Here is a 26,967-nt window from a genome sequence, read left to right on the forward strand (position 1 = left end):
CCTCCTAGCCCCGACTCCAGCGGCCTGGGGGATTCGCTCTCCCCGGCCGGAGCCCCTTCCACCCCACTCCAGTGCTTCCCGTCTCAGCCACTGGAGATCAGGTCCGGTGAGGAGGGGGAAGAGGGGTCCAGAGAAGCCTGGTGGCCCTAAGAGCTTAATAGGCTCTCTGCCTTCTTGCCCCTTCCAACCTCCCCCTGCCCGCGTGAGCCCCTGGCCGCTCGGCCTTACCCAGGATGGCATCAACAGGACTCTCGCTCGGAGAGGGAAGTGCCAAGACGCTTCCTTCTTCCTGGACGTTTGCTTCTCCTGCCCAGACCCCCCTCCCAGAGGAAAAGTGGCTAAGGAGATGGCCAATCTCAAGTGCAAGTTGTGCATTGCACAACTCCAGGGGGCACCACTTCTGCAGTCTTCGTAGATTTGCGTAGCCCTTGTGACAGTTTTCCAGCAGATGGCACTCAAGCGTTTGAGGAAGGGGTACTAATTCACCCTGTGTTGCCCGTGTCAAGGTTGGCTAGGCCCCCTGGGAGATGTCATTGGCGCCTGTATCCCCCACCTTTGGCCCCAGTCCTGCTGGGATTGGAAGGGGTTCTTGAGCAGCGTTTGGAGCAGGGACTCACCTCCTAGATTGTCTCCCCAGGATTTACCCGCCCTCCCCCACAAAGGTTTCTGCCACCCTGAAGCTGGTTTCAGGGTAAGGGCGCCTGTCTAGGCATAATTGGTGACCCACTGTGGATTCTTTGGGCTTGACCTGGAAAGCAGCAGGGCAGCCATGCTAAAGTGCAGATTGGAGGCCCTCTTCCTGCCCCCTCTCCCAGGGCAGGGGTCTTTCAGTCTCCCAGGAATGGGGCCTTCTCCTACTTTCTGCCCGCTCCAGGTGAGAGGAGGAAGAGGGGCTGGAGGCCGGACCTGCGAGGAAGGAACCAAAAGTTGCGAACTGACGACACCTACTGGCAGCCGTCAAGACTGCAGAAGAGTGGGAGGCTTGGGGCTGGGAACGAGACTCTGGGATTCTCTCCGTGCCATCTCACAGGCCAACTGGGATCTCTTCTGCCCTGTCTGCCTTGCAGAAGGGCAAAGAGAGCCAGGTTCCTCTAGTCCCTGGGGGAAGCCCAACCTGTCCCTGCAAACTGCCTCCAGCCCTCTTCCCTTCCTTTACCTAGTGGACCCAGTGCTGCCACCAACTTGTTATGTGAAGCTGGTCACCACCCCCTGGAGCTCAAATGTCCCTACCTAAAATGAAGGTGGGTCTTCTCCACCTAGCCTACCTCTGGAAGCTCTTATGGGAATAAAATCAGATCGGGATCCCCATGCCAGACTTGTCTCCTAGAGAGCAAACCTGGGAGGGATAAAGTGTCTGAGACACGGAGGAGAAAGGGCAGAAGAGGCTGGACTAAAGCCAAGAGGGGTGCCAGGGCATGAAACGTGAGTGCAGGTGAGTGTGGGAATCTAGAACACTTTCCAGGTGAGACAGATGCCCATATCTCTACCCCAGCAAACCCTCCCCCCATTCATCCTCCAGTTCACCCCCATCACCATGTGGGATCATTCCTGGCAGGGAGGAAAATGGACATGAACAGGCTTTCCAAGTACCTCCCTGCCAGGCACGCAACCCACCTTTCCTGAATACCTGTTGCATGCAAGCTTTGTGCTACCTACAGGGGATCCTGTCACAGCCAAGACCACTCTCCACCCTCAAGGAGCTCACTGCCTAGTGAAGGCACAGGCATATGAATAAATTAAGTCCATGGAGGAGTTCCCATTGTGGTGCAGCGGAAACGAATCCGACTAGGAACCATGAGGTTGCCGGTTCGATCCCTGGCCTCGCTCAGTGGGTTAAGGATCCGGTGTTGCCATGAGCTGTGGTGTTGGTCGCAGATGCGGCTCGAGTGTGGTGTTGCTGTGGTTGTTGTGTTGGCTGGCAGCTACAGCTCCGATTCGACCCCTAGCCTGGGAACCTCCCTAGCCTGGGAACCTCCATATGCCAAAGGTGCTCCCCTAAGAAGACAAAAAGATAAAAATAAAAGATAAAATAAGTACAGGCGCCCTGAGGGGTGTTTCGGTGGGACACAGTGGGGCACAATGCGGACCCAGAGACACAGTAGTTAGTTCTACGTCCAGGACATGGAAAGACTCGTGGAGGAAGTGATCCTCGGGCCCGCAGTCTTTCACACTAGAGTGAAAAACACAGGTATTGGCATCAGGTTGATTCTATCCCAGTTTTGCCACCAGACTCACCGGGGAACTTGCAACAAGTTATTGTCTGAGCTTCACTGTCCTTACCTGGAAGATGATAAGAAGGAAAGGATGGGAAGGGGAGAGCGAGAAAGAGGGGCCTGTGCAAAGTGCCCAGCACACAGTTGGCCCCAAGGCTGGCTCCCTCCTACCCCTCCCTGCTGCAAACTAACTTCTCTGAGTGGCTGGAGACCCCCCTGGTGGCAGGATCTGTGTCACCCCTAAGGGACCAGAAGCTCCCAGAGGACTGGGTTTAATGTCCCCCCCCCCCCCGAGCCTGCTGGTGTCTGGGAGAGGCTGATATAAAGGGCTGGGGATTTGGAGTCACTGGTCCTGGGTTTGGGTTGCAGCACAGCCATTAAAGAGCTTTGTGACTTTGAACACATAATGTCTGGAGGGCTCATTTTCTTCCTCTGTAAGACAGAGAGAAAGACATGGATGGCTTTCCCCACAGGCTGGTTGCAAGAAAAAGTGAGATTGGAGTTCCCTGGTGCTGCAGCGGATTAAGGATCTGGTGTTGTCACTGCTGGGCTTTGAGTTCTATTCCCTGGCCCCAGAACTTCAGCCAGTGCAGCCAAAAAAAAAAGAAAAAAAAATGTGAAAAAAAAATGGAATTCCCATCATGGCTCAGCAGTAATGAACCCAACTAGTATCCATGAGGACGCGGGTTCAATCCCTGGCCTTGCTCAGTGGGTTAAGGATCCAATGTGGCCGCAAGCTGTGGTGTAGGTCGCAGACACAGCTCGGATCCCGCATTGCTGTGGCTGTGGCATAGGCCATGTGCTGCAGGTGCGGCCCTAAAAAGACAAAAGAAAAAAATGCCAAGGGTTTGCCTATGGGTACAGAGTGCAAACTGGGTTTAAGGAATCACAGCAGAGGTCCCATGACATGGGACTCTGGCTTCCTAGCCCCTCCCTGGCTGCCCTGGACTGTCCACTGTGCCCACCCTGAATAAGGAACTCAGTTTCCCTCTGGGTTGGCTGGTGTCCAGGCCCCAGATACAACATCCTCCGTAGTCACCCAGGTGTGGGCTGTCTCCTAGCCCCCCAGGGCCCCACACTTGGAGAGACCGGATCAGGAGAGCAAAATCTCCATAAAGATTCCACAGTACAGAGGGAGGTCTGGTCCCAAAGCCAGAGCCTGGGCCCTTCCCTTGGGACATGCAGCTCCAGAAGCCAACACCCAGGCAGGCGAGAGGGTGGGGAGAGGAGAGCCCCTGCGGTGGGGCTGGCCAGGATCCAGTTTCCTATCTCCAGACCAGCCAGCTCTGCTTCTTGGCAGCGCTGCGGCCACTTCCTCTTCCTTGGCTTCAGTTTTACCATCTGTAAAATGAGGGAAGGGGAGTTCCTGTTGTGGCTCAGCAGAAATAAATACGACTAGTATCCCCTGAGGATGCGGGTTCGATCCCTGGCCTTGCTCAGTGGGTTAAAGATCCAGCATTTCCGTGAGCTGTGGTGTAGGTTGAAGACATGGCTCGGATTCTGAGTTGTTGTGGCTGCAGTGTAGGCTGGTGGCTACAGCTCTGACTAGACCCCTAGCCTGGGAACTTCCATATGCTGCGGGTGCAGCTCTAAAAAGCAAAAACAAAACAAGACAAAACAAAAAAAACCACAAATAAATAAAATACAATTAATAAAATGGGGGAGGGGAACTCATTGGCTTGTGAAGCCTCTTGTCTTTTTAGGGCCAGACCCACGGCATATGGAGGTTCCCGGGCTAGGGGTCAAATCGGAGCTGCAGCTCCTAGCCTACGCCACAGCCACAGCAACACCTAATCCAAGCCACATCTATGACCTACACCACACCTCACAGCAATACCCAATCCCTAACTCACTGAGGGAGGCCAAGGATCTAACCCAAATCTTCATGGACACTAGTTAGGTTCTTAACTTGCTATTAACCCACTGGGAAACCACAATGGGAATTCTTTTTGTTTGTTTGTTTGGCTATGCCCAAGGCATGTGGAAGTTCCCAGACCAGGGATCAAACATGCCCCACAGCAAGACCCCAGCTGCTACTGCTACAGTGACTATGCTGTATCCTTCACCCACTGTGCCACAAGAGAACTCCCCTCCGGAGTCCTTGTGCTTGGTCCTAGGCCCAAGGCTGGCATGGCTTCCAACCCTCCAGAGTTTGCACGGCTTCCAAGATGATTGGTGCCAGCAGAAATTCCTTCTCGTTGCCCAAAGCCAGGTGAAAGATGCCGGGCTCTATAGAGCTCTGTCCCCATCCAGACTGGGGGCGAGGCTCACCCCAGGGCACACAGTTAGTAGTCCACCCAAGACTCAGGCCAAATGCAGTTGCTGCCTGCTGCAGACTTAGCCCCCTGTGCCACACTGCCTCTGCTGCCAGAGCATCGCCATCGAGCCCCGGGCTCAGGACTCAGGAAGGTGAGGGTGGGGAAGGAAAAGAAGGGGCTACCTGGGCGAATCTATGCAGAGGACACTTGCAAAAGTAGAGACACAGAGGCGACTCTGGACAGAGAGAGTTGGATGTCACGGTGAGAGATCATTCTCCCCGCCTCCTTGGACACCAGTGACGTCAAAGAGCAAGGTGTCTGCTTGCCAGGTGTCTCTGGGCCTAAGAGGTCAGAAGCCCAGAATCAGAGCAGACCCCATGCCCTTCCCTCATGCTCCCTGAGGGGCCTCTAGGTGCTGCCTCCTACTCCCCCGGCCCCAGAGAATGGAATGCAACCTACCCCTGAGAAAGCCCCAAAGAAGAGAAAATCAGGACTCGAAAAGATACACGTACCCAAAGTTCATTACAGCACTATATACAAACGCCAAGACATGGAAGCAACCTAAATGTCTATTGACAGACAAGGGGATAAAGAAGATGTGGTACATACACACAAAGGAATATTACTCAGCCGTAAAAAGGAATGGAATAATGGCACTTGCAGCAACGTGGATAGACCTAGAAATTATCATCCTAAGTGAAGTTAGACAGTGAGACACAAATGTCATATGCTGTCACTTACATGTAGAATCTTAAAAAAGGATACAATGAACTTCTTTGCAGAACAGAAACTGACTCACAGACTGAAAAACTTATGGTTACCAAAGGGGACAGGTTGCTGGGGGAGGGATGGGCTGGGGGTTTGGGATGGAAATATTGTAAAATTGGGTTGCAGTGATGGCTGTACAAGTATAAATATAATAAAATTCATTGAGTTAACAAAAAGAAAGAAAGAAAACCCCAAAAAGACTCTACCAGGGGATTGTCGAACCCAGAGAGAATCCCCCCGAAATGTCTCTAGGATTAGAGGCCCCACAGAGGAGTCCTCAGATTTGGTAAAACCCCAGAGAGAGGCACTGGGTTCCAGAGACATCTCAGCACTCATCCTTCTTTCCCAGCTGCACGACGCCCCCTCTCCCTCCCAAAATTGTTCACAAACAGCTCCAGTCGTGCCTTCTGCTTAGTCCCAGACTCTCTTCCGGCCCCATCACCCCAGGTCCAGATCCAGGGTCTCCGGTCCCTTACACCAGGCTTTGTGTCTCATCCTTCCTCCCCTCCCCACCCCTGCCCACTTCGCCCCAGCCTTCCTCTTCTCCCCACCCGGGAGAACAGCCTGGCCTGAGGGCCTTCCCAAGCCCAGTAAACCAGCCATCCCAGGACCACTGGAGGAAAGTGGGGAAGGCTCCCCCCGCCCAGGAAAAGTGAGCAGGTTGCAAGAGAGGAAACGGAGAGGGAGGCACAATGGCCTCCATTTCTCATCTGCAATGTAGGGATGATAACCACGCCAGCCTCAAAGCAGCATTATGAGAAGCTGTACACAGAGTTCCCACCGTGGCTCAGCACAAACGAGTTTGACTAGCATCCGTGAGGACACAGGTTCGATCCCTGGCCTCGCTCAGTGGGTTAAGGATCTGGCGTTGCCTGGAGCTGTGGTGCAGGCCGGCAGCTACAGCTCTGATTGGACCCCTAGCCTGGGAACCTCCATATGCCACGAGTGCAGCCCTAAAACGACAAAAAAAAAAAAAAAAACATAAGAAGCTATACAGAGTACTTGCTTCCTGTTATACCTCGTTTAATAAATACATAAGGAAAAACATAATGGGTACTATTATACAGCCACCAGACTTGGCAACAATTTAATTTTTTAATTTTGTTTGTTTGTTTTGTTTTGTTTGGCCGCCTTTGTGGTATGAGGAAGTTTCCAGGTCAGGGATGGAACCCACGGGCACGGCACTGATCTGAGCCACAGCAGTAACAATGCCGGACCCTTAACTCACTAGGCCACCAGGGAACTCCCAGATTTGGTTACAAATTTAAATATTGACAGTACCAGACCATGGAGTAAGGGGATTTTCTTGCAAGGCTGGTAAGAAAAGAAAATTGTGGAGTTCTCTGGTGGCACAGCCTAGTAAACCAGACATCCCAGCCACCACCGGGTTAAGGATCTGGTATTGTCACCCTCTCTGGCCTGGGAACTTCCACTTGCTGCAGGTGTGGCCAAAAAAAAAAAAACAAAGAAATAAAATGAATTTGTACAACCACGTGGAAGCAACCAAAAATTCCACCCTGAGAAATACCCAATAGACATATGTGTGGGAGATTTCCTGTCGTGGCTCAACGGAAGCAAATCTAACAAGTATCCACCAGGACGCAGGTTCGATCCCTGGCCTTGCTCGGTGAGTTAAGGCTCTCTCATTGCCGTGAGCTGCGATATAGGTCACAGACATAGCTCAGATCTGGCATTGCTGTGACTGTGCTGTAGGCCAGTGGCTACAGCTCCGATTCTACCCCTAGCCTGGGGACTTCCATACACCGCAAGTGTGGCCCTAAAAAGACAAAAAAAAAAGTGTGTGTGTGTATTCCAAAACAAATGTATAAGAGTATTCATAGCAGCATTTATTCAGCCAAACATTGGAATCAATAGTAGAATAGACAAGTCCATAGCTGAATAAACTAGAGCTACATCCAATAACAGATGAATTGCAGATTGAACAGATTTCTACTGTATGATTCTATTTATATAAAATTCAAAAACAGGCAAAACTAATCTCTGGTTTTAGAAATCAAGATAGAGGTTACTTTTGGGGAGAAATGTGGGAACAGTCACTGGAGGGGGCCTTCAAGGGAACAGGTAAAGCCTGTTTTTTGTTTGTTTGTGTTGTGTTTTGGGGGCCAAACCCCCGGCACATGGAGGTTCCCAGGCTAGGGGTCTAATCGGAGCTGCAGCTGTCAGCTTATGCCACAGCCACAGCCACAGCCACACGCCAGATCTGAGCTGTGTCTGCGACCTACACCACAGCTCACAGCCACACAAGATCCTTAACCCATGGAGCGAGGCCAGGGATCAAACCCGAGTCCTCATGGATCCTAGTTGCGTTTGTTACTGCTGAGCCATGACGGGATCTCCCAGTAATGTTCATTTTTTAGTTACATAGTCTTTTAACTATGTGAGCATTCACTGAAGGAAACATGTCTTATTTCTACACTTTTCTGTATGCACGTTACACTTTAATTTTTTTCTTTTTAAGACCACACATGCAGCATCTGGAAGTTCTCAGGCTAGGGGTCAAACTGGAGCTGCAGCTGCTGGCCTACACCACAGGCACAGCAACGCAGGATCCAAGCTGCATCTGCAACCTATGACGCAGCTTTCAGCAACAGGGGACACCGTATCCTTAACCCACTGAGCAAAGCCAAGGATCGAACTGCATCCTCATGGACACTATGTTTGGTTCTTAACCTGCTGGGCCACATGGGAACTCTTGCTTTAATTTTTTTTTTAATCTTTTTGTCTTTTAGGGCCACACCCATGGCTTATGGAGGTTCCCAGGCTAGGAGTCCAGTCAGAGCTGTAGCCGCCAGCCTACACCACAGCCACAGTAACACAGGATCCAAGCCGCGTGTATGATCTACACCACAGCTCACAGCAACAGGAGATCCTTAACCCACTGAGCAAGGCCAGGGGTCAAACCCCCATCCTCATGAATGCTAGTTGGGTTCAATAACCTCTGAGCCATGACCAGAGCTCATCGCTTTAATTTTTTTTTAAGAAAATTTTTATGGAGTTCCCGTCGTGGCTCAGGGGTTAACGAATCCGACTAGGAACCATGGAGTTTTAGGTTCAATCCCTGGCCTTGCTCAGTGGGTTAAGGATCAGGTGTTGCTGTGAGCTGTGGTGTAGGTTGCAGACGTGGCTGGGATCCCGAGCTGCTGTGGCTGTGGTGTAGGCCGGCAGCTGTAGCTCCAATTCAACCCCTAGCCTGGGAACCTCCATATGCTGCAGGAGCAGCCCTAGAAAAGGCAAAACGACAAAAAAAAAAAAGATAAACAGTTTATCTTTTTTTTTTGTCGTTTTGCCTTTTCTAGGGTTGCACCTGAGACATATGGAGGTTCCCAGGCTAGGGGTCGAACTGGAGCTACAGCTGCCGGTCTACGCCACAGCCACAGCAATGCCAGATCCAAGCCGTGTCTGCAACCTACACCACAGCTCCCGGCAACACTGGATCCCTAACCCACTGAGCGAGGCCAGGGATCGAATCCGCCATTTCATGGTTCCTAGTCAGATTCGTTAACCACTGAGCCATGACAGGAACTCTTTTTATCTTTTTAAAGCACACTGGCTCTCAAGTCAGCCTGCCTGGTTCCTGGCGGTAGACTGAGGATAAATCAGCGCACCTCTCTGTGCCTCTGTGTCCGCATCTGTCATATTAAGTGGCTATTATATAGGGTACGTATCATAATGAAATGCATAAATATGCATAAAATGCTTAATGCTTATTAAGTGCCCAGTGAGTATTAGTTATTAGCCGTGACCAGCCAAGTGAGTGAGATGAAGAGCCTGAAGCCAAAATTCCTGCACTGAATTCTGGATTTGCCATTTACTAGTTCTGTGACTTTAGCCAAACGACACCCTCCCTCTTATCCTTAAATGCCCTCTGTTATTAAAAAAAAAAAAAAAAAGGAAGAATATGCCTGCCCAGCCTGACAGAGCTGTGCGAGCACCTACAGAGACTATCCGTGTAAAGCCCTCAGCACAGCGCTTGCACAGATACACATTAGCCATCACGATTATTGATCACCATGGTAACCCTAGATACACGTTTTATTTTATTTTTTTCTTTTTCAGCCACATCCAAGGCATATGGAAGTCCCTGGGCCAGGGATGGAATCTGAGCCGCAGCTGTGACCTATGCTAGAGCTGCAGCAATGCTGGACCCTCACAGCATGGGGCCAGGATTCAAACCCCTGCCTCCTCAGGGACAGTGCCTGATCCTTAACTCACCACACCACAATGGGAACTCCCTAGAAACCCATTTTATAGATGGGGTTCTAGGTAGTAAAAAGACTGGCTTAGGGTCACATGCAACTGGATGTAATTTTTAAACCCATTTGAGGGGAATTTCCGTTGTGGTTCAGGGTGTTAAGCACCCGACATTGTGTCCATGAGGATGTGGGTTCAATCCCTGGCTGCTTTCATCGGGTTAAGAATCTGGGATTGCAGTGAGCGGTGGTATAGGTCACAGATGCGGCTCGGATCCCGCGTTGCCGTGGCTGTGGTGTAGGCCGGCAGCTGTAGCTCCAATTCAACCCCTAGCCTGGGTACTTCCATATGCCACAAGTGTGGCCATAAAAAGAAAAATAAACAAGTAAATAAATAAACCCATTTGGGGGATGACCGAGCTCCAGCAGGTACCACCACCACATCCCAGAGGCAACAAAACCTTGGAGAGTTTTGCCCCAAACCGAAGAGCGCCTCCTTCTCCTGCCAGACTGCCCTTGTCACAGTTCCATGTGCCCAGAGACGGTTGTGACCTCTCTGCCTGCCCAGCTCCAGCACCGGCACCAATCAGATAGTTCTGGCAGCCCAGCTCGGCTGCCAGAAGAGAGGGTCTCAGGAAGATGCCACCGTGTCCACCAGGATTTCCATGCCAAGGGCTTCTTCTGCCTCCATCTCTGATTGTCCTTGTCCTGAGAGGTAGGGGTGTTCTAGAGATGGCTGGCGAGGGGTGGAGGGAACTTGAGGACAAAGCGAGAGGGGTGAGTGGGCCCAGACACCAGGCCTATCCTGCCCGGAGCCCCTCATCTCATAACCCCCATCCTCTTCCCTCCCAAAGCCTGTATTCCTCCCATTCTCACTCCCTCTGTGCTCCGTGTCCAGAGGCTCAGTATTTGGAGCCAGTAAGATCTGTGCAGACTGTTGCTCACCCCCACCCAGGCATGATGACCTGAAGAGCAGCAGACGCTGGGCCCAAAACCAGGAGAAAACCAGACAGCCCGTCACAGAGAAGAGCTTGGCCCTCAGGTTGGGGTGCCCCAGCTCTAGGGCAATAAGCCCTTGTGATCAGAGCTAGGGGTTCAAATCCCAGCTCTGCCCTGATTAACCATGAACTGTGGGTGTGTCTCGTCCCTGGTCCTCAGTTTCCTCATCTGTAAAATGGGGGTGCCCATCCTTACTTCACTCTGCAGGGCAATAAGAAGGATCAATGAGGCTATCCTAGGCATATATATCCAGACAAAATTATAATTCAAAAAGAGACGTGCACCCATATGTTCATAGCAGCACTATTCACAATAGCCAAGACATGGAAACCACCTAAATGCCCATTAATACAGATGAATGGATGAAGATGTGGTACATATGCACAATGGAATACTACTCGGTCATAAAAAAGAATGAAATGATGCCATTTGCAACAAGAGGGATGGAACTAGAAATTATCATACGAAGTAGAGTCAGAAAGAGAAAGACAAATGCTATATAATATCACTTATATGTGGAATCTAAAACATGGCACAAATGAACCCATCTACAAAACAGAAGAAACAGACTCTCAGATGTAGAGAACAGACTTGGGGGGAGGGGGAAGGAGAGGGATGTAAGGGAGTTTGGGGTTAGTAGATGCAAACTGTTGAATTTAGAGTGGATAAGAAATGAGGTCCTGCTGTACAGCACAGGGAACTGTATCCAGTCTCTTGGGATAGACCAGGATGGAAGATAACATGAGAAAGGGAATGGATATATATGTATGTCTGGCCACTTTGCTGTGCAGCAGAAATTGGCACAACATTATAAATCAACTATAAGCTAATAAAATTTTTTAATTTAAAAAAAACATTGGCGGGAGTTCCTGTCATGGCTCAGTGGTTAACAAAGCCCACTAGGAACCATGAGGTTGTGAGTTCGATCCCTGGCCTTGCTCAGTGGGTTAAGGATCCGGCGGTGCCGCGAGCTGTGGTGTAGGTTGCAGACGCAGCTTGGATCTCGAGTTGCTGTGGCTCTGGTGTAAGCTGGTGGCTACAGCTCCGATTCGACCCCTAGCCTGGGAACCTCTATATGCCTCGGGAGCAGCCCAAGAAAATGGCAAAAAGACCAAAAAAAAATTAAAATTAAAAAATAAAGAAATCATTGGCCATTGGTGATTGAACTCAATCTCTAGCCTTTCTCCCTTTCCTGGAGGTCGGGGATGGGACCAAAATTTCTGACCCTCTAGTAACTTTCTGCTCCCATCAGGGCTCCGGACTTGGCCACGTTGCCTTCCGCCACCCAAAACACACACACGTCCTTCTGTGGTTCACCTCTGCTGCTCCTGCCTCTCCTCTACGTATAGGTTGGAATTGGCCCAGTGGTTCTCCTGGCTGCCAGTGGTTTCCAGAACCCCCAGGATCTCAGGGATACCCTGGTCATGAAGACTCCCAGGACTACCCTGGACACCTGGGGGCTGGGACTAACGGACTCCCAGGAACCCTGGGGACCCCAGGCCTTCCTGGGCCACAGGGTCCTCCAAGGCTGTCAAGTCAACGTTGGCTCCCACAGCGCTCAGGGAGAAGCAGAGGCCCTATGGATGAGAGTTTCCTCCAGACCAACCAAGCCAGCCAGGTCCACCCACCTTGGCCCCCAGGCTCCTCTATTCTCCGCCCCCCTGCCACGTCCTTCAACACTCTTTTTTTCTTTTTTGGCTTTTTAGGGCCGAACCTGCAGCATACAGAAGTTCCCAGCTAGGGACTGAATCAGAGCTGCAGCTGCAGCCCTGCATCACAGCCACAGCAATGCCACATCCCAGCCGCGTCTGCAACTTACACCATTGTTCATGGCAATGCCGGATCCTTTAACCCACTGAGCAAGGCCAGGGATCAAACTTGCCTCCTCATAGTTACTAGTTGGGTTTGTAACTTGCTGAGCCACAGTGGGAACTCCCAACACCCTTTTTAACTTCCTTCAGGAGACTGCTCACTTGTCACGGAGCTTCTTAGCCATCCTTTTTCTAGCGGTCCTATGGCCATACCTAGACTGTGAGTTACTAGACATGGACAACTGTGCCTTTCTCTCCTCCTCTTCCGTTTCTCCACGCCCTCCCTCCTTTTTTTAGCGCCCCATCTCCATCCTACCCCACAATAAATGCTGTTCATAGGTCAGACCCTGTGTCCCCCACATCCCTGTGTGGTCTGGCACGTAACAGATGCTGAGAAATAGCTGTGTTAGTTCCCAGACCCTCTACCCTACCCCACCCCTGATACCTCTCTCCCTTTGGGCATCTCGCTCCACAGTTGGAAAGCTCATCCCATCCTGTGTCCTACCCCCTTCCCGGTACAGGGCCAAAAAGGAGAAGGAAGTTCCATAGGGGTCCCAGGTTTGTCCCATAGGCTTAGAGGGGCCTCCTGGAGCCCCAGGTCCACCTGGAAAGGTCATCAATGCTCAGACGGATCTCCCTAGGAGGACAGGACAGAAGCGCCCCTCCTGCATGGCTGCCATCCCCTCTTTCTCTCCGAGCTCCTCTTCCTCCCTGAAGGAAAATCCTCAAGTCTGCCTTTCAACTCCCACAATCCACCACTAAAGATGAATTGAGGAGTCAGTGTCTCTCGTAGAACTTCAACAGTCCAGGAATTCTGTGATCTTGGACGTGTCGCTTTTTATTATGTCAGCGAAGCCTGTGAAAATATCTTTCTTTTCTCTGGATAAATGATTCCAGATGCCTTCCTCACCCTCCCTTCTCGCATCTGTTTGCTCAAAGTTTAAGTCGTTTGCAACACCCGGAGGTCCCCTCCTTCCTTCCTTCCTCTGCTCTCCTTCACTCCGCGTGCTCTGGCTGGAGGGGACGGCCACCCTCCTCCTCCTGCCTCCTGTACCACCATCATCACACCCACACATGCCCTCTGCCTCCCAGTATCCCTGACGGCAAGCTGCAGGAGGGGATCTACTGAGACCCCCTGTGGCTGCCCATCTCTGCTTCCAGAGGACAGGGTGAAGCTGATTCCCTCACTGCTAAGCACCCCCACCTCACCCCGTCCCTAGAAGGGATCCGGGAGGAACAGAACATCTGAGACAAGGGTAGGAGGAAAGGGGCTTTTTTTTTTTTTTAACTTTCTTATTGTTGATTTACAATGTTCTGTCAATTTCTGCTGTACAGCAAAGTGACCCGGTTTTATATATTTTTCTCGCATTATATTCTGTCTATCATGTTCTATCACAAGTGACTGGATATAGTTCCCTGTGCTATACAGAAGGACCTCATTGCTTATCCACTCTATTTTAGTTTTACTTTTTAGGGCTGTACCCACGGCATATGGAGGTTCCCAGGCCAGGGGTCGAATCGGAGCTGCAGCTGCCGGCCGACACACAGCCACAGCAATGCCAGATCCAAGCTGCATCTGTGACCTACACCACACTTCATGGCAACACCGGATCCTTAACCCAATGAGCGAGGAAAGGGATCGAACCCACCTCTTCATGGATACTGTTTGGGTTCGTTTCACTGAGCGACAAAGGGAACTTGCTTATCCATTCTAAATGTAATAGTTTGCATCTACTAACCCCAAACTCTAGTCCATCCCACTCCCTCCCCCTCCCTGTTGGAAACCACAAGTCTGTTCTCCAGGTCTGTGAGTCTGTTTCTGTTCTGTAGATAGGTTCATCTGTGCCATATTTAATTTTATTTATTTTTTTATTTATTTATTTTGCTTTTTAGGGCCGCACCCATGGCACATGGAGGCTCCCAGCCTCGGGGTCGAACCAGAGCTACAGCTGCTGGCCTACACCACGCAGGATCCAAGCAGCCTCTGCAAACCATGCCACAGCTCACATCAATCGCAGATGTGCAACACACTGAGCAAGGCCAGGTATCAAACCTGTTACCACAAGGTTACTAGTCAGATTCATTCCAACAGGAACTTTTGTGCCATATTTCAGATTCCATATATGTGATATCACATGGTATTTGTTTTTCTCTTTCTGACTTGCTGTACTTAGTATGAGAATCTCTAATTCTATCCATGTTGCTGCAAATGGCATTATTTTGTTCTTTTTTATGGCCGAGTAGTATTCCATTGTGTGTACGTACCACATCTTCTGAATCCATTCATCTGTCAATGGACATTTATGTTGTTTCCATGTCTTGGCTATTGCGAATAGCACTGCAATGAACATAGGGGTGCAAGGGGGCTTGTGAATGAGATCGATGGGGCTGATAACTTTCTATCGACCTTCCAGTTAGAAGCAGAATTCATTTGCCTTAGTGGAGAATTCTTCCTCCTCCCCTTTTCCCCTCAAGGGTGTGTAGCCTTACTCAGGAGAAGCTTCTCCTGGGATTCTTACATCTGACACCTTCTGCCCTTCTTCCTGCAACTCCCTCCCTGCGTCTTTGAGTCTAAGGCACAGATGCTCCAGGACAGCCCAGAGTCCCTAAGGGCGGTTCAGCCAGTATCAGCAATGAGTACTGAGCTACTCTCTGAATCCCCAGAGAATGGAGCAAATTATTGGTGCGATGGGTCCTAGCTTCCAGTTGGGGGCGCAAGTAGAGACATTAGTGTTTCTTCACCTTAGTGTTTGACTTTGCCCCTGCCTTTCCTCTAGAGTCCTGCACTCCTGCACCAGCCAGTTTTGCCTCTGGGTATGCTGCCCCCAGGTGGACAATGGTAGTACTGACCCTACCATTCTGAGAGAGCCTTTCCCAGGAATAAAGGACCTTGGAGAAGATGCTGAGGATTCCAAAGCCACAGGCAATCCCTGCCTTCAAAAGGGCTTGTGATCTGAAGAGGGAGGCCTGCAGGTAAACACACCACACGGTCATGTGTTATAGAGAGAAATGCACTTGAATGTCAAGAAAACAGAGTGGAGCCAGAGTGGTAAAAAAGAGCTTCAGGAAGTGACACCGGATCTGAGTCTTTTTTTTTTTTTTGGTTGTGTTAGGGCTGCACCCATGGCATATGGAGGTTCCCAGGCTAGGGGTCCAATCGAAGCTGTAGCTGCCATCCTACACCAAAGCCAGATCCTTGACCCACTGGGCAAGGCCAGGGATCAAACCTCATGGAAACGTCATCAGGTCCTTAACCCGCTGAGCCAAAATGGGAACTCCTTCTTTTCTAATAAAAACAGTATTGCAATAAATAATTATGTGTATATATATATATCTTTGCACAATTGTAAGAGTATATCTGTATTCCTAGAAGTTAAAATGCTGAGTCATAAAATGTGTATACTCTTAACATTGTGATAGATACTGGCCTGCCAGACTGCTGAGGGGAACCCCGGAGTGGGCTTGTTGAGGCCTAATCTCTGGTTCTGAGCTGCTCCCCGCTGGAACCTCCCTTGCTCTCTTCCCAGCTCTGTCTGGCCAGCCTCAATGTCCCTTTGCCTGAAGTTAACAGTCTAAGGAGCAGACCTGCTGTGCCACCAGCAGGGAGATGCTGAACTGTATGGGGCATTCGGGGCTTTCCTGGCTGCCTCCAACCCATGGCTGGTATCCCCGGTGAAAAGATCTGATCAGACTCTGCCAATCATTAACCTCAAGGTAAACCAGACCTACTGGCCCAGCCCTCACCACCCCAGTACCCTGGCCCTGGCCCAGCATCACTGAGGAATGCCTAGCGGGCTCCAGCCTAGCCAGCTCCATTCCCCAAACCCAGAGGCACATTTTCAGCCCAGCCAGCTTCCTCAGCCCACTGAAGGAAAGAAATCCTGTCCTTTCAAGGGGGGGGTTCCCAGTTGGAGGATAGAGCCCCCTCCCCCACCACTGCATGGAAAGGAAGGAAACAACAGCCAGAGGAAATAAGATAGGAACTCATCCGCATATGTAGATATACTCCAAACATCTCCAGGGAGACTCAGTTAAAAAAGAAAAAACAAAAAACAAAAAACAAAAACAAAGCAAAAGCCTAGCCTGGGAACTTCCATATGCCACAGGTGCCAACCTAAAAAGCAAAAAAAAAGAAACCCCCCAAAACAAGGAGTTCCCATTGTGGCACAGTGGAAACAAATCTGGCTAGTATCCAGGAGGATACAAGTTTGATCCCTGGCCTTGCTAAGTGGGTCAGATGAACCAGCATTGCTCTGAGCTGTGGTGTGGCATAGGCTGGCAGCTGTAGCTCCAAACAGACCCCTAGCCTGGGAACTTCCTTATGCCGCAGGTGCAGCCCTAAAAAGCCCTAAACAAACAAACAAACAAATAGATGGTTTGGCACAAACGAAACAAATCCGACTAGGGACCATGAGGTTGTGGGTTCAATCCCTGTCCTTGCTCTGTGGATTAAGGATCTGGCCTTGCCATGAGCTGTGGTGTGGGTTACAGAGGAGGCTCGGACCCTGTGTTGCTGTGGCTGTGGTGTAGGCCGGCAGCTGTAGCTCCAATTGGACCCCTGGCCCGGGAACCTCCGTATGCCGAGGGTGTGGCCCTAAAAAGAAAAAAGAAAAAAAAAGGAAAACCAAAAGATGGTCTGAGTGGATTCCTTGGAGACTCCCAGGAAGAGAGCAATTTTGAACTGGTGTTAGAAGCATGGACTTGGAAACCTGACAGGGAGGAAGCTCTTGAAAAGGAGTAGAGGTAACGCCTGCCAGCATGGTTTGAGCCCTATTTGCCAAGCGGAGCACTAAGCGCTTCACGTGTGTCATCTCTCCCTGTGGGCAGATGCATACATTATCCCCATTTTAGATGAAGAAATGGAGGCACAGTGAAACCAAGTGACTTGCCCAAGGTCATACATCCAGCAAATCTGGAGTCTGACTCAGGTACTCAACTTCACCCCCGCAGGTTGGGGTAGAGATGGGGCTGAGGTCCAGAGCACCCAGTGTGGGCCCCTGCAGACTTGGGAGAAAGTGGGGGTAGGCAGAGTTCCCATGGTGGCTCAGTGGTAACCAACCCGGCTAATACCCATGAGGACACAAGTTCCACCCCTGGCCTCATTCAGTGGGTTCGGGATCCGGCTTTGCCATGAGCTGTGGTGTAGGTCACAGAACTAGGGGCTTGAATCCGGCGTTGCTGTGACTCTGGCGTAGGCTGGCAGCTACAGCTCTGATTTGATCCCTAGCCTGGGAACCTCCACATGCCCCAGATTCAGCCCCTAAAAAAAAAAAAAGAAAGAAAGAAAGAAAGAAAGAAAGAAAGAAAGAAAGAGCAGTGGGGGAGGGGAGGAAAATGAGGATGATGGCCGCCCTCTCTCAGAACTGCTCCCACTCCCTTCTGGCCCCCCCAGGACTAGAAGCAGCTGGTACCTGGAACTCCTTCTTTGGGAACAATGCCTCCCAGGCCCACCCATTCCAGACTTGCTTCTTCCCCGCCTCAATTCCTATAGGATCCTCTGTGAGAGGCTCTGGAAAAGAGGAAGGGCTAAAAGAGAAACAGCGAGTGTCCAGAAGAGAAGGTCGCCCCCACGGCCCCACCCCATCACAAGGCCATCCTATGCTAGAGGACAGGAAGGTAGTCTTAGGTGCTTCCCTATCTCATGTAGCCCTCTGCTTTTGGTTTTGATTTTGTTTTTAGGGCTGCCCCACAGCATCTGGAAGTTTCCAGGCTAGGGGTCAAAATGGAGCTGCTGCCGGCTTACACCACAGCCCCAGCATATCTGCAACCTACACCACAGCTTGTGGCAGCACCAGATCCAGGGATCAAACCTGCATCCTCATGGATACTAGTCAGGTTCTTAACCCAGTGAGCCACAAAGGGAATTCCCAAAAGTCCTTTTGCCTCCACAGTTTTGCTTCAGGTCCAAAGACCCACAAGTCAGGGTTAGGCTAAAATGCAGGGGAGTTTTAAAGCTTGGGTACCAGAAAATAGGGCTAGAGCTTGTATTAAATTCCTATTGCCTCATCCCCAGATGGGTCTTGCAGGAAACTGCTGGGATGAGCTACAAGGTGGAGACCAAGGGAAGCAGGGGCTGGATTGCCATCCTTGAGGAAGGATGCCCACCCACCCCTGCTACCTGGGGCCTCTGTGTTCCAGGAGGTGGAAGGCAGCATGGCTGGTCTCTGTCAGTGCCATCCTCTGTCGTATGGACGCTTCAGAGAATGACAGGCTGGCCCTGGAGCCCAGGGCCTGGTCAGCCTTCTGGATGGGCAGAAGCTAATGGACAGGCTTCCCTCCAACAGCTCTGAGACCCTGGTGGTCCTGTGCCTGGAGGCACGGAGGTTGCCTTCCTGTCATCAAGACATGTGGTGAGCAGAATGGGGTCAGAAACTACCAGAGGCCAGGAGACCAGGGCACAGGGACCAGAGCAATGCCAAGCTCCGTTCCTCTGGCTTTCCCCATTACCCTAGCCTGTGGGTCACGTCCATCCTTGATTTTCTGCCGCAACACACCCCCTCCTCACTGGCCCTCCCTGGGGCTTTGCCAGCACTGTGGGCATTGGCTATGCTGAGATGATTTAACAACTGTTGTTCCTGATTTATTTGGGGGAGGGATTAAATCCACAAATTGTCCCGCCCACCTAAGGAAAATCCCTGCTTCCTGATTTGGATACTGCTAGCTTACTAAACACTTTATGTCTTATAATCCTCTCCCACCACTCTGAGGTAACACTGTTATTTTCATTCCCTTTTCTGAGCAGAGGAAAAGAAAGCACCTTATGAAGTTGCCTCCATCAAGACCACAAGACTGGCAAATGGCCAAGTCAAGACTTGAAACTCAGGGAATATTGATTGGAAGGAGGTGGTTCAGATGGAATTCATAGTCATTCAGATTGCGCAGTTGTTTTTTCTAGCATCTGATAAGGGCAACGACTTTTTTTTTTCTGTCATTTTAACATTGTGGATTGAGGAGTCCAGAAGAAACACACTCAGGAGTTCCCTTTGTGGCTCAGCAGTTAACAAACCCAACTAGGATCCATGAGGACGAGGGTTCAATCCCTAGCCTGGCTCAGTGGGTTAAGGATCCAGCATTGCCCTGAGCTGTGGTGTAGGTCACAGATATGGCTTGGATCCTGCGTTGCTGTGGCTATGGTGTAGGCCAGTGGCTACAACTCCGATTCGCCCCCTAGCCTGGAAAGCTCCATATGCTGCGGGTGCGGCACTAAAAAGCAAAAAAAGAAAAGAAACACACTCAAACATTTAGACGTCAGAGTAACAAACGCTTTAGTCTTTGGCATTTCGTCAAATCTGGACTGCAGGGCTCAGGGAACACGGAGGAAAGCAAAGTAACAAGTAGGAGTGCATCCTGGCGGCCACCTGAGGAAACAGCTGCAGGTTCTAGAAAGGCCCCTAAAACCATCCTCAGCCCCTGAGCTCCGACTATGCTATTCTCTTCGACCAGTCACAGCCCCACGCCGATCTCCAGGGGCCTTGAACGCTGCTCTCTTTTGTGTGGTCTCTCTTATGCCCTTCGATTACACGAAAACCCAAACCACAACTGTACCACATTTGTTTCCGCAAAAATAAATGGGGCGGGTGTGGGGTGGGGGAGACGGTTTGAGGCAGATGCCAGAGACAGCTTGCTAAACGGAACCAAATCGCCAGGCTGCCTGTCCAGAAAGCCCGCGCTCAGTTCCTCAAGAAACAGAGCTGGGACTCCCGTTTCTCTCGTTTAAAAAAAGGAAAAAGAAAACGCCTCAGGATAGAGGGCGGTCTTTAGATTCCAGGGATCTCAAAGAAGTATAAATACCCCCTTTTTCCTCCCACCCTGGAACTCAGAAAACCCTTTCCCCTCAAGAGCTACACACCGAGAACAAACCAGCCCTACTTATTGGCCAAATTCCCTGTCTGTCTCTCCGCTTTGACTCCAAGTGGTGCCTTTTGAAAAAGATCTTCTAGTTCCGCCTCCCTTGCCTAATTGGTTCATTCGAACCGGCCCCCGGCCATCTCAGCCGTTCATTGGTAAATATAAAAGACTAGCTCTGATTGGTTTATCGGGAAGGAAGCCGTCAGAGAGCGTCAGGGATTGGCTCTTCTGGTTTGGGCGGGCTGGCTGAAGGTTCAAACGGAGGGGAAGCTCTCTCCTAACCGACGATCGTCTGTGGAGAAGCGGCTAGCTTCCCGACCATCTCGAGGGTCCTGCTGGTTTAGTCGCTCGCAGGGTTCTCGAGCCCCTTCACGACCGTCACCATGGAGGTGTCGCCACTTCAGGTACAGCTCGTGGAAGGGGGCGCGTCGCGGATCCTCAGCGCGGCCTGGCATCAATCCTGCTGCCTGTGAGAGGGGGAGGTGCCTCGGCTGCGGTCCCGACGCCGCGGGCTCGGCGCCGACGTTCCGCATGGGCCCGGGTCCCCTGGGCTCGGCGCGATCGCAAAGAGGCTGAGACCCCTTTGTGGTGCTAATAGTGAAGTAACATCAGCTAAACGGGTGTGGCGTTGTGTTTCACTGTTTCTAGAGAACGCGAGTCAATTGGTCCTGGAGTCGGTGGTGGGATAATGGGCCGCGTGGGGCTTTATGCAGCGCGGACAGATGCTTTCCTCATCCACCCTCGGGCTGAAAATGGGATTGGACCTCCCTGACCTGGGGAGGCGCTTGGACAAGGCACGGGGTTCCCACTCCGGAGCCCGAGTGCTCAAAATATGCCCCTCCTGTGTTCAAGACGTTAATGTGCCCAAAGGGTGGACTCCATGGTTCGGTCCCGGGTTTCGGCACAAAAAAAAAAAAAAGTGGACTCCATAGCGTCCCAAACTGCTGCTGAACGAGAATCTCTTACGGGCCTGGGACCCAGTAGACCCTCAGTCAATAGGTGCAGAGTAGATGAAAGAAGGGGGTGTGTTCTATGGATGGCATCTAACATATGAACGCATTTCCATGTCAGATAGTTATGCTGGGCTAGAGAACATGTCCATTTAAACTGACACCCAGGAACCTGGCTGCAGATAACTTAAACCGCCACGTTTGTACACAAACGATGTCAACACCACCCATACCTCCTCAAAACGTGTGATTTGTCATGGTGTGTGTAAGCAGATCATTGTGGTAGGTGTTTTGTGTACAGTTTCTGATAAACCTGTGATTCAAAATCGCTTTTCTTCAATCTTTTTTTTTTTTAATTGCCAGCCTGTAAATGAAAATATGCAAGTCAACAAAACAAAGAAAAATGAAGAGGCTAAGAAAAGATTGTCTATAGAAAGAATCTATCAAAAGAAAACACAGTTGGAACACATTTTGCTCCGCCCAGACACCTACATTGGCTCTGTGGAATCAGTGACCCAGGTAAAACCAAGCGAATTAGATGCAGTTACTAAGTAGTTGAGATATGTCCTTTTCCAGATTAATTGCCTATACTTCATCTACTTTGTTACTGGAACTGTCCTAAGCGATCATACATATTGTAGTGCATAGTCCAGAAGGCTTTACAGTAATCAGGATGATAGAATAAATATATGGTAAAGATAACCATATTTCTTTGCCTTATTTTTAGCAAATGTGGGTTTATGATGAAGACATTGGCATTAACTGTAGGGAAGTCACTTTTGTTCCTGGTTTGTACAAAATCTTCGATGAGATTCTAGGTGAGTAAATTCTTTCATATAAATATTTACTGGTCAGATCTTTCCTAAGAAGTGATATTCCCAGCAAACCCTCCATAGCCAGACCTCCTATCATTTCAAACAATAGTTGGCAAAGGTGAGGCAGTCTACTAAAGTCTAGGAAGTTGACTTCTTTCCTAGAAATTGTACTATGAATGAAAATTGCTAACTTAACACCTCATTAATCTTACTCTTGCGTAATCCGAAATTTTTTTCTTTCTATATCTTAATGTTTTTAAAAATACTTTATTTTTTTTTTACCAAATGTGTGTTTTATTTCTTTTTAGTCAATGCTGCAGACAACAAGCAAAGAGACACCAAAATGTCTTGTATTAGAGTCACAATTGACCCGTAAGTCTCTTGGTTATTTTTATAGCTCATTGTTCCTGTTAGTTGTATTTACTTTAATTTGTAGTAAAGTTGGCCTTTTTTTTAGATGAAAGTCTGCCCAAGTGCAGAAAGGTAGAATGCTAAAATGAATGATCTATAATGCCTAACATCTAGATCCAACAGTTATCAATCTTTGTCATATTCACTGCATTTATATTTTTTCTGAACCATTTCAAAATAAATTACAGACATTATGATACGTCATCCCTAAATACTTCAGTAAGCATCTCCAATAATTGTACTCTGGAGTCCATAGCTTTCACTTTTTCTCATGATGCTATTCAAATAATAAGCCAGCAGATGGTGATAGAGAATAATCTGATCTGACACTTCTGCTTGGAAAAATGTCCCTTTGTGGGTGGTCAAGGTGTGGTTTCATCTTTTTTATTAGGCTGATCAGTTATAACATAAATGATACTTTAGGCTCTTTTGGGGAAATATAAGTGTTAGTGGTGTACTTCAGTGCTCCTGAGGACTAGCTGTCATACTCTTTAAAAAATGTTAAGTTCTCTTGCAATACAGCCAGTTAAGGATCCAGCATTGTCACTGCAAGGGCTTTTGGTTGCTTTGGTGTGCTGTTGATCCCTGGCCAGGGAATTTCTGTGTGCTGCAGGAGCAGCCAAAAAGAAAAAAACCGTCAAGCTAATTTTAATTAGTCTTTTTTGTAGCTAATACTATTTGTAATAGGAACCATAGTGTGTCAGGTTATAACTAAAATATATTGTCTTGTGAGAATTAACTAAGTGATAAGTAAGTCCAAATAAATGTGTAGCATTTTATTTGCAAGCAGAGAAGTTTACAATGGATAATGCCCTTTCATATTTGTTTTGCAATGTGCTTTGTTGGGTGGGAAAGCTAAGGGAGCTGGGACAGCACAGATGATCCTCTTAAAAGTAGTATAATAATATTATTTCCAAGTTTTGTCCTTTTCTTTCCATTGGACATAAATCACTTCCCTTTGTTTATCTTAACATTTTAAAATTTCATATTTTTTCAATATTATCAGTGTCTGCTCAGGTATTGGAAAGAGATTCGTTTTTTTTTCCCCTCATGGCTCCTGTTTCAGGAGTGTTAGGAACTAAGCATTCTGAATTTCAGAAGGTGTACATGAAAAAGAGTCACAAAGAAACTGAAACTTGTGAATTCACATGTTTTAGAAATAATATTATTTAAATATAAAAATATTAAACACTAATATCTGTTTAACAAAAAATTTTTTCTATCTTCTTTTCTTAGGGAAAACAATTTAATTAGTATATGGAATAATGGAAAAGGAATTCCTGTTGTTGAACACAAAGTTGAGAAGATGTATGTCCCAGCTCTCATCTTTGGACAGCTCCTAACTTCTAGTAACTATGATGATGAAGAAAAGAAAGTAACAGGTTAGAGTATTGAGGAAAATAAAGAACATATTTGTTGCTGAAGAAATACATCTTTTAAATGACTCTGTGGCATAGAGGTTAAAAGTGTGGGAATAAATCTCTATAATTGAATAGCATTGCCAATGATTATGACAAAAAGCTGTTTAAGAGATAATAACAATTAAATAGTACTTCATATGTATTTGCCCAGGTGGTCGAAATGGCTATGGAGCCAAACTGTGTAACATATTCAGTACCAAATTTACTGTGGAAACAGCCAGTAGAGAATATAAGAAAATGTTCAAACAGGTAAGTAAATGGGTATCTTGTGCCTTGATTATAAATTGTACTATAGCAGTTTATAGTGGCAAAAATGGCTTAATTTAACATAATGTATAGGTTATTAAATCATAAGAAATTATTCATAAACATATATTTGGGGGTGTTGGGGTTTGGTTTTGTTTTTTAGGGCTTGTAAATTTGTGCTATTTAGTATTAGTTTATGAACTTAGTTGATTTTTCTTTTTCCTTTGGCTGCCCCCTATGGCATGCGGAAATTACTGGACTGGGGATCGAACCTGAGCCACAGCAGTAACCCAAACCACTGCAGTAACAATGCCAGATCCTTAACCCACTTCGTCACAGGAGAACTCTGAGATTACTGGAATTTTTAATCCCTATTCTTTATTTCCATAGACGTGGATGGATAACATGGGGAGAGCTGGTGAGATGGAACTGAAGCCCTTTAATGGAGAAGATTATACGTGTATTACCTTCCACCCTGATTTGTCTAAGTTTAAAATGCAAAGCCTAGACAAAGATATTGTTGCACTTATGGTTAGAAGAGCATATGATATTGCTGGATCCACTAAAGATGTCAAGGTCTTTCTGAATGGAAATAAGCTTCCGGTAAGTATGAGCAATGTTTGTGATCATTGTCAAAGGCAGTGTTTTTTTGTTTGTTTGTTTCCTCCTATTTTTTTTTGAGACTTCCTCAGATATGTTCCTGTAAAAAAAACAGTATACCACGTTTTTTTAGTTAGCTCAGTTTAAACTCACTGAAATCTTTCTCAAAGAATCTCCTAAGAAATCCTCTTATGTCCATTATGACCATCCTCTTAATGCCCATCCGTGAACACCCTTTCATTGATTTTGAAAAATCTTTATAGTCTGCTTTTTAATTTACTTTAAAAATTTTTTTAAACCATTATTTTTAATTTGTTTAGGTAAAAGGATTCCGTAGCTATGTAGATTTGTATTTGAAGGATAAGGTTGATGAAACTGGCAATCCATTGAAAATTATCCATGAACAAGTAAACCACAGATGGGAAGTGTGTTTAACAATGAGTGAAAAGGGCTTTCAGCAAATTAGCTTTGTCAACAGCATCGCTACCTCCAAGGTAATTTTATTTTTGAATTATTAATTACAGTTTATCCTTATGTATAAGCATTATCATTTTTAATATAGAAAAGGAACCAGAATGGCTACTTCAGCATAAAGGAAGCTAAGTTTCATTGTTATTATTTTGAGGATAATTAATTTACAATGTGGTATTTTTCCTCTTTAGGGTGGCAGACATGTTGATTATGTAGCTGATCAGATTGTGGCTAAACTTGTTGATGTTGTAAAGAAGAAAAACAAGGGTGGTGTTGCAGTAAAAGCACATCAGGTACGATGTACCAGTGTTCTTTTGCTAAAGTCAAGGAAGAAGAGAAAGACTATAAATAAAGCATGAGTAAGTTTTTAGTGATTTACTATCAACTTTTACCACAGGTTAAGAATCACATGTGGATTTTTGTGAATGCCTTAATTGAAAACCCAACCTTTGACTCCCAGACAAAGGAGAATATGACTTTACAAGTCAAGAGCTTTGGATCAACATGCCAATTGAGTGAAAAATTCATCAAAGCTGTGAGTACCAACAGGGAAATCAAAAATAGAAGCACCTTGCTTTATCTTCCATTGCCCTTCTCATCTCTGCAGAAGAAAAGATTCCTCCCACATCTTATTCTGAACAGGAAATAAAAAAACAACTCTTCCTTGGCCTTTAATTACCATCTATATGCCATCTATATTTCCCCATTGCATATCACCAGTTTAGATCACTTCTGAACTTAGCTCATCTAATTCCTTGCCAATCAATGAATGCCAAAAGTTGCTTTCACAGGACACATCCAAAACTGAATTAGTTCTCTCCATACTCACTGAGCTCTATACAAGGAGCTCTTTCACCCCTAAAAAGCAAAACTATTTTCTGTTTAGTAAAAATCCTCAACAAACCACTAGATTTCATAAATCTAAATCCAAAGTTCTTAATTTGGCTTATAAAACCCTGCCATTTCCAACCTCATCTCTGTACCATTTTCCTATGTTATCTGAGCTTCACTCCTGCGGATTTTTTTTTTTTTTTGTCTTTTAGGGCCACACCCATGGCATATGGAGGTTCCCAGGCTAGAGGTCCAACTGGACCTGTAGCTGCCATCCTATGCCAGGGCCACAGCAACACAGGATCTGAGCCATATCTGTGACCTATACCACAGCTCACAGCAATGCCAGATCCTTAACCCACTGAGCGAGGCCAGGGATCAAACCCTCAACTTCATGGTTCCTAGTCAGATTCGTTTCTGCTGCACCACAATGGGAACTCCCTGTGTTTGTTTGTTTGTTTGTTTGTTCCTACTGGCTTTAAATTACTCAGGGGAGTTCCCATTGTAGTACAGTAGAAACGAATCTGACTAGTATCCATGAGGATGAGGGTTCAATTCCTGGCCTTACTCAGTGGGTTAAGGATCCAGCATTGCCGTGAGCTGTGGTGTAGGTCCCAGACATGGCTCAGATCCCAAGTTGCTGTGGCTTTGGCCTAGGCCTGCAGCTGCAGCTCCAGTTTAACCCCTAGCCTGGGAACTTCCATATGCCAAGGGTGCTGCTAAAAAGCCAAAAAAAAAAAAAAACACTCAGAAACATGGTATTCTTCCCCCTCTTCAGGCTTTTTCATATGCTAGTTTTTTTGCCTGAAATGCTTTTCACCTGACTAACTACTTTAAGTCTTAAATGTCATTTCCTCAGAAAAGCCTTTGCCTTCTATTTCTACTCCTTCCCCTAACTAAGTTTGTCCCAGTACAACACTGGACACACCTCACTAAATATAACATGCTTTTCACTTACCCATAATACTTATCATGCTTGTAACTTTTTATTTTCTCTGTCTTCCTCCTTGTATACTAAACACCTAGAGAACAAGAACCATGTTTAATTTGTTACAAGATCTCCAACATGTAGCTCAGTATCTGGCACAATATAAGTATGTAGTCAGTAAATATT

At 47.8% G+C, this 26,967-nt stretch overlaps 1 protein-coding gene and 1 long non-coding RNA gene across 2 annotated transcripts in view; both read left to right on the plus strand.

Moving 5' to 3' along the window:
* The first annotated feature begins 8 nt into the window (after nt 1–8).
* LOC125114478 (uncharacterized) lies at nt 9–1,744 on the plus strand. Its single transcript, XR_007131814.1, has 3 exons — nt 9–1,241; nt 1,328–1,432; nt 1,659–1,744. It is a non-coding gene; the product is annotated as an uncharacterized LOC125114478 (long non-coding RNA).
* An 18,611-nt stretch (nt 1,745–20,355) lies between these two features.
* TOP2A (DNA topoisomerase II alpha) overlaps nt 20,356–26,967 on the plus strand; it is a 28,102-nt gene continuing 21,490 nt past the window's right edge. The window contains exons 1-10 of the mRNA XM_047758215.1: nt 20,356–20,512; nt 21,422–21,577; nt 21,786–21,876; nt 22,182–22,245; nt 23,521–23,666; nt 23,857–23,954; nt 24,342–24,554; nt 24,872–25,045; nt 25,214–25,315; nt 25,420–25,557. Of these exons, the coding sequence (XP_047614171.1) occupies nt 20,492–20,512; nt 21,422–21,577; nt 21,786–21,876; nt 22,182–22,245; nt 23,521–23,666; nt 23,857–23,954; nt 24,342–24,554; nt 24,872–25,045; nt 25,214–25,315; nt 25,420–25,557 (1,203 nt within the window). The 5' untranslated portion in view covers nt 20,356–20,491. The remainder of the gene's footprint in view (nt 20,513–21,421; nt 21,578–21,785; nt 21,877–22,181; nt 22,246–23,520; nt 23,667–23,856; nt 23,955–24,341; nt 24,555–24,871; nt 25,046–25,213; nt 25,316–25,419; nt 25,558–26,967) is intronic.

The sequence above is a fragment of the Phacochoerus africanus genome, chromosome 14 (assembly GCF_016906955.1).
Source record: "Phacochoerus africanus isolate WHEZ1 chromosome 14, ROS_Pafr_v1, whole genome shotgun sequence".
Taxonomy (NCBI): Eukaryota; Metazoa; Chordata; class Mammalia; order Artiodactyla; family Suidae; genus Phacochoerus; species Phacochoerus africanus.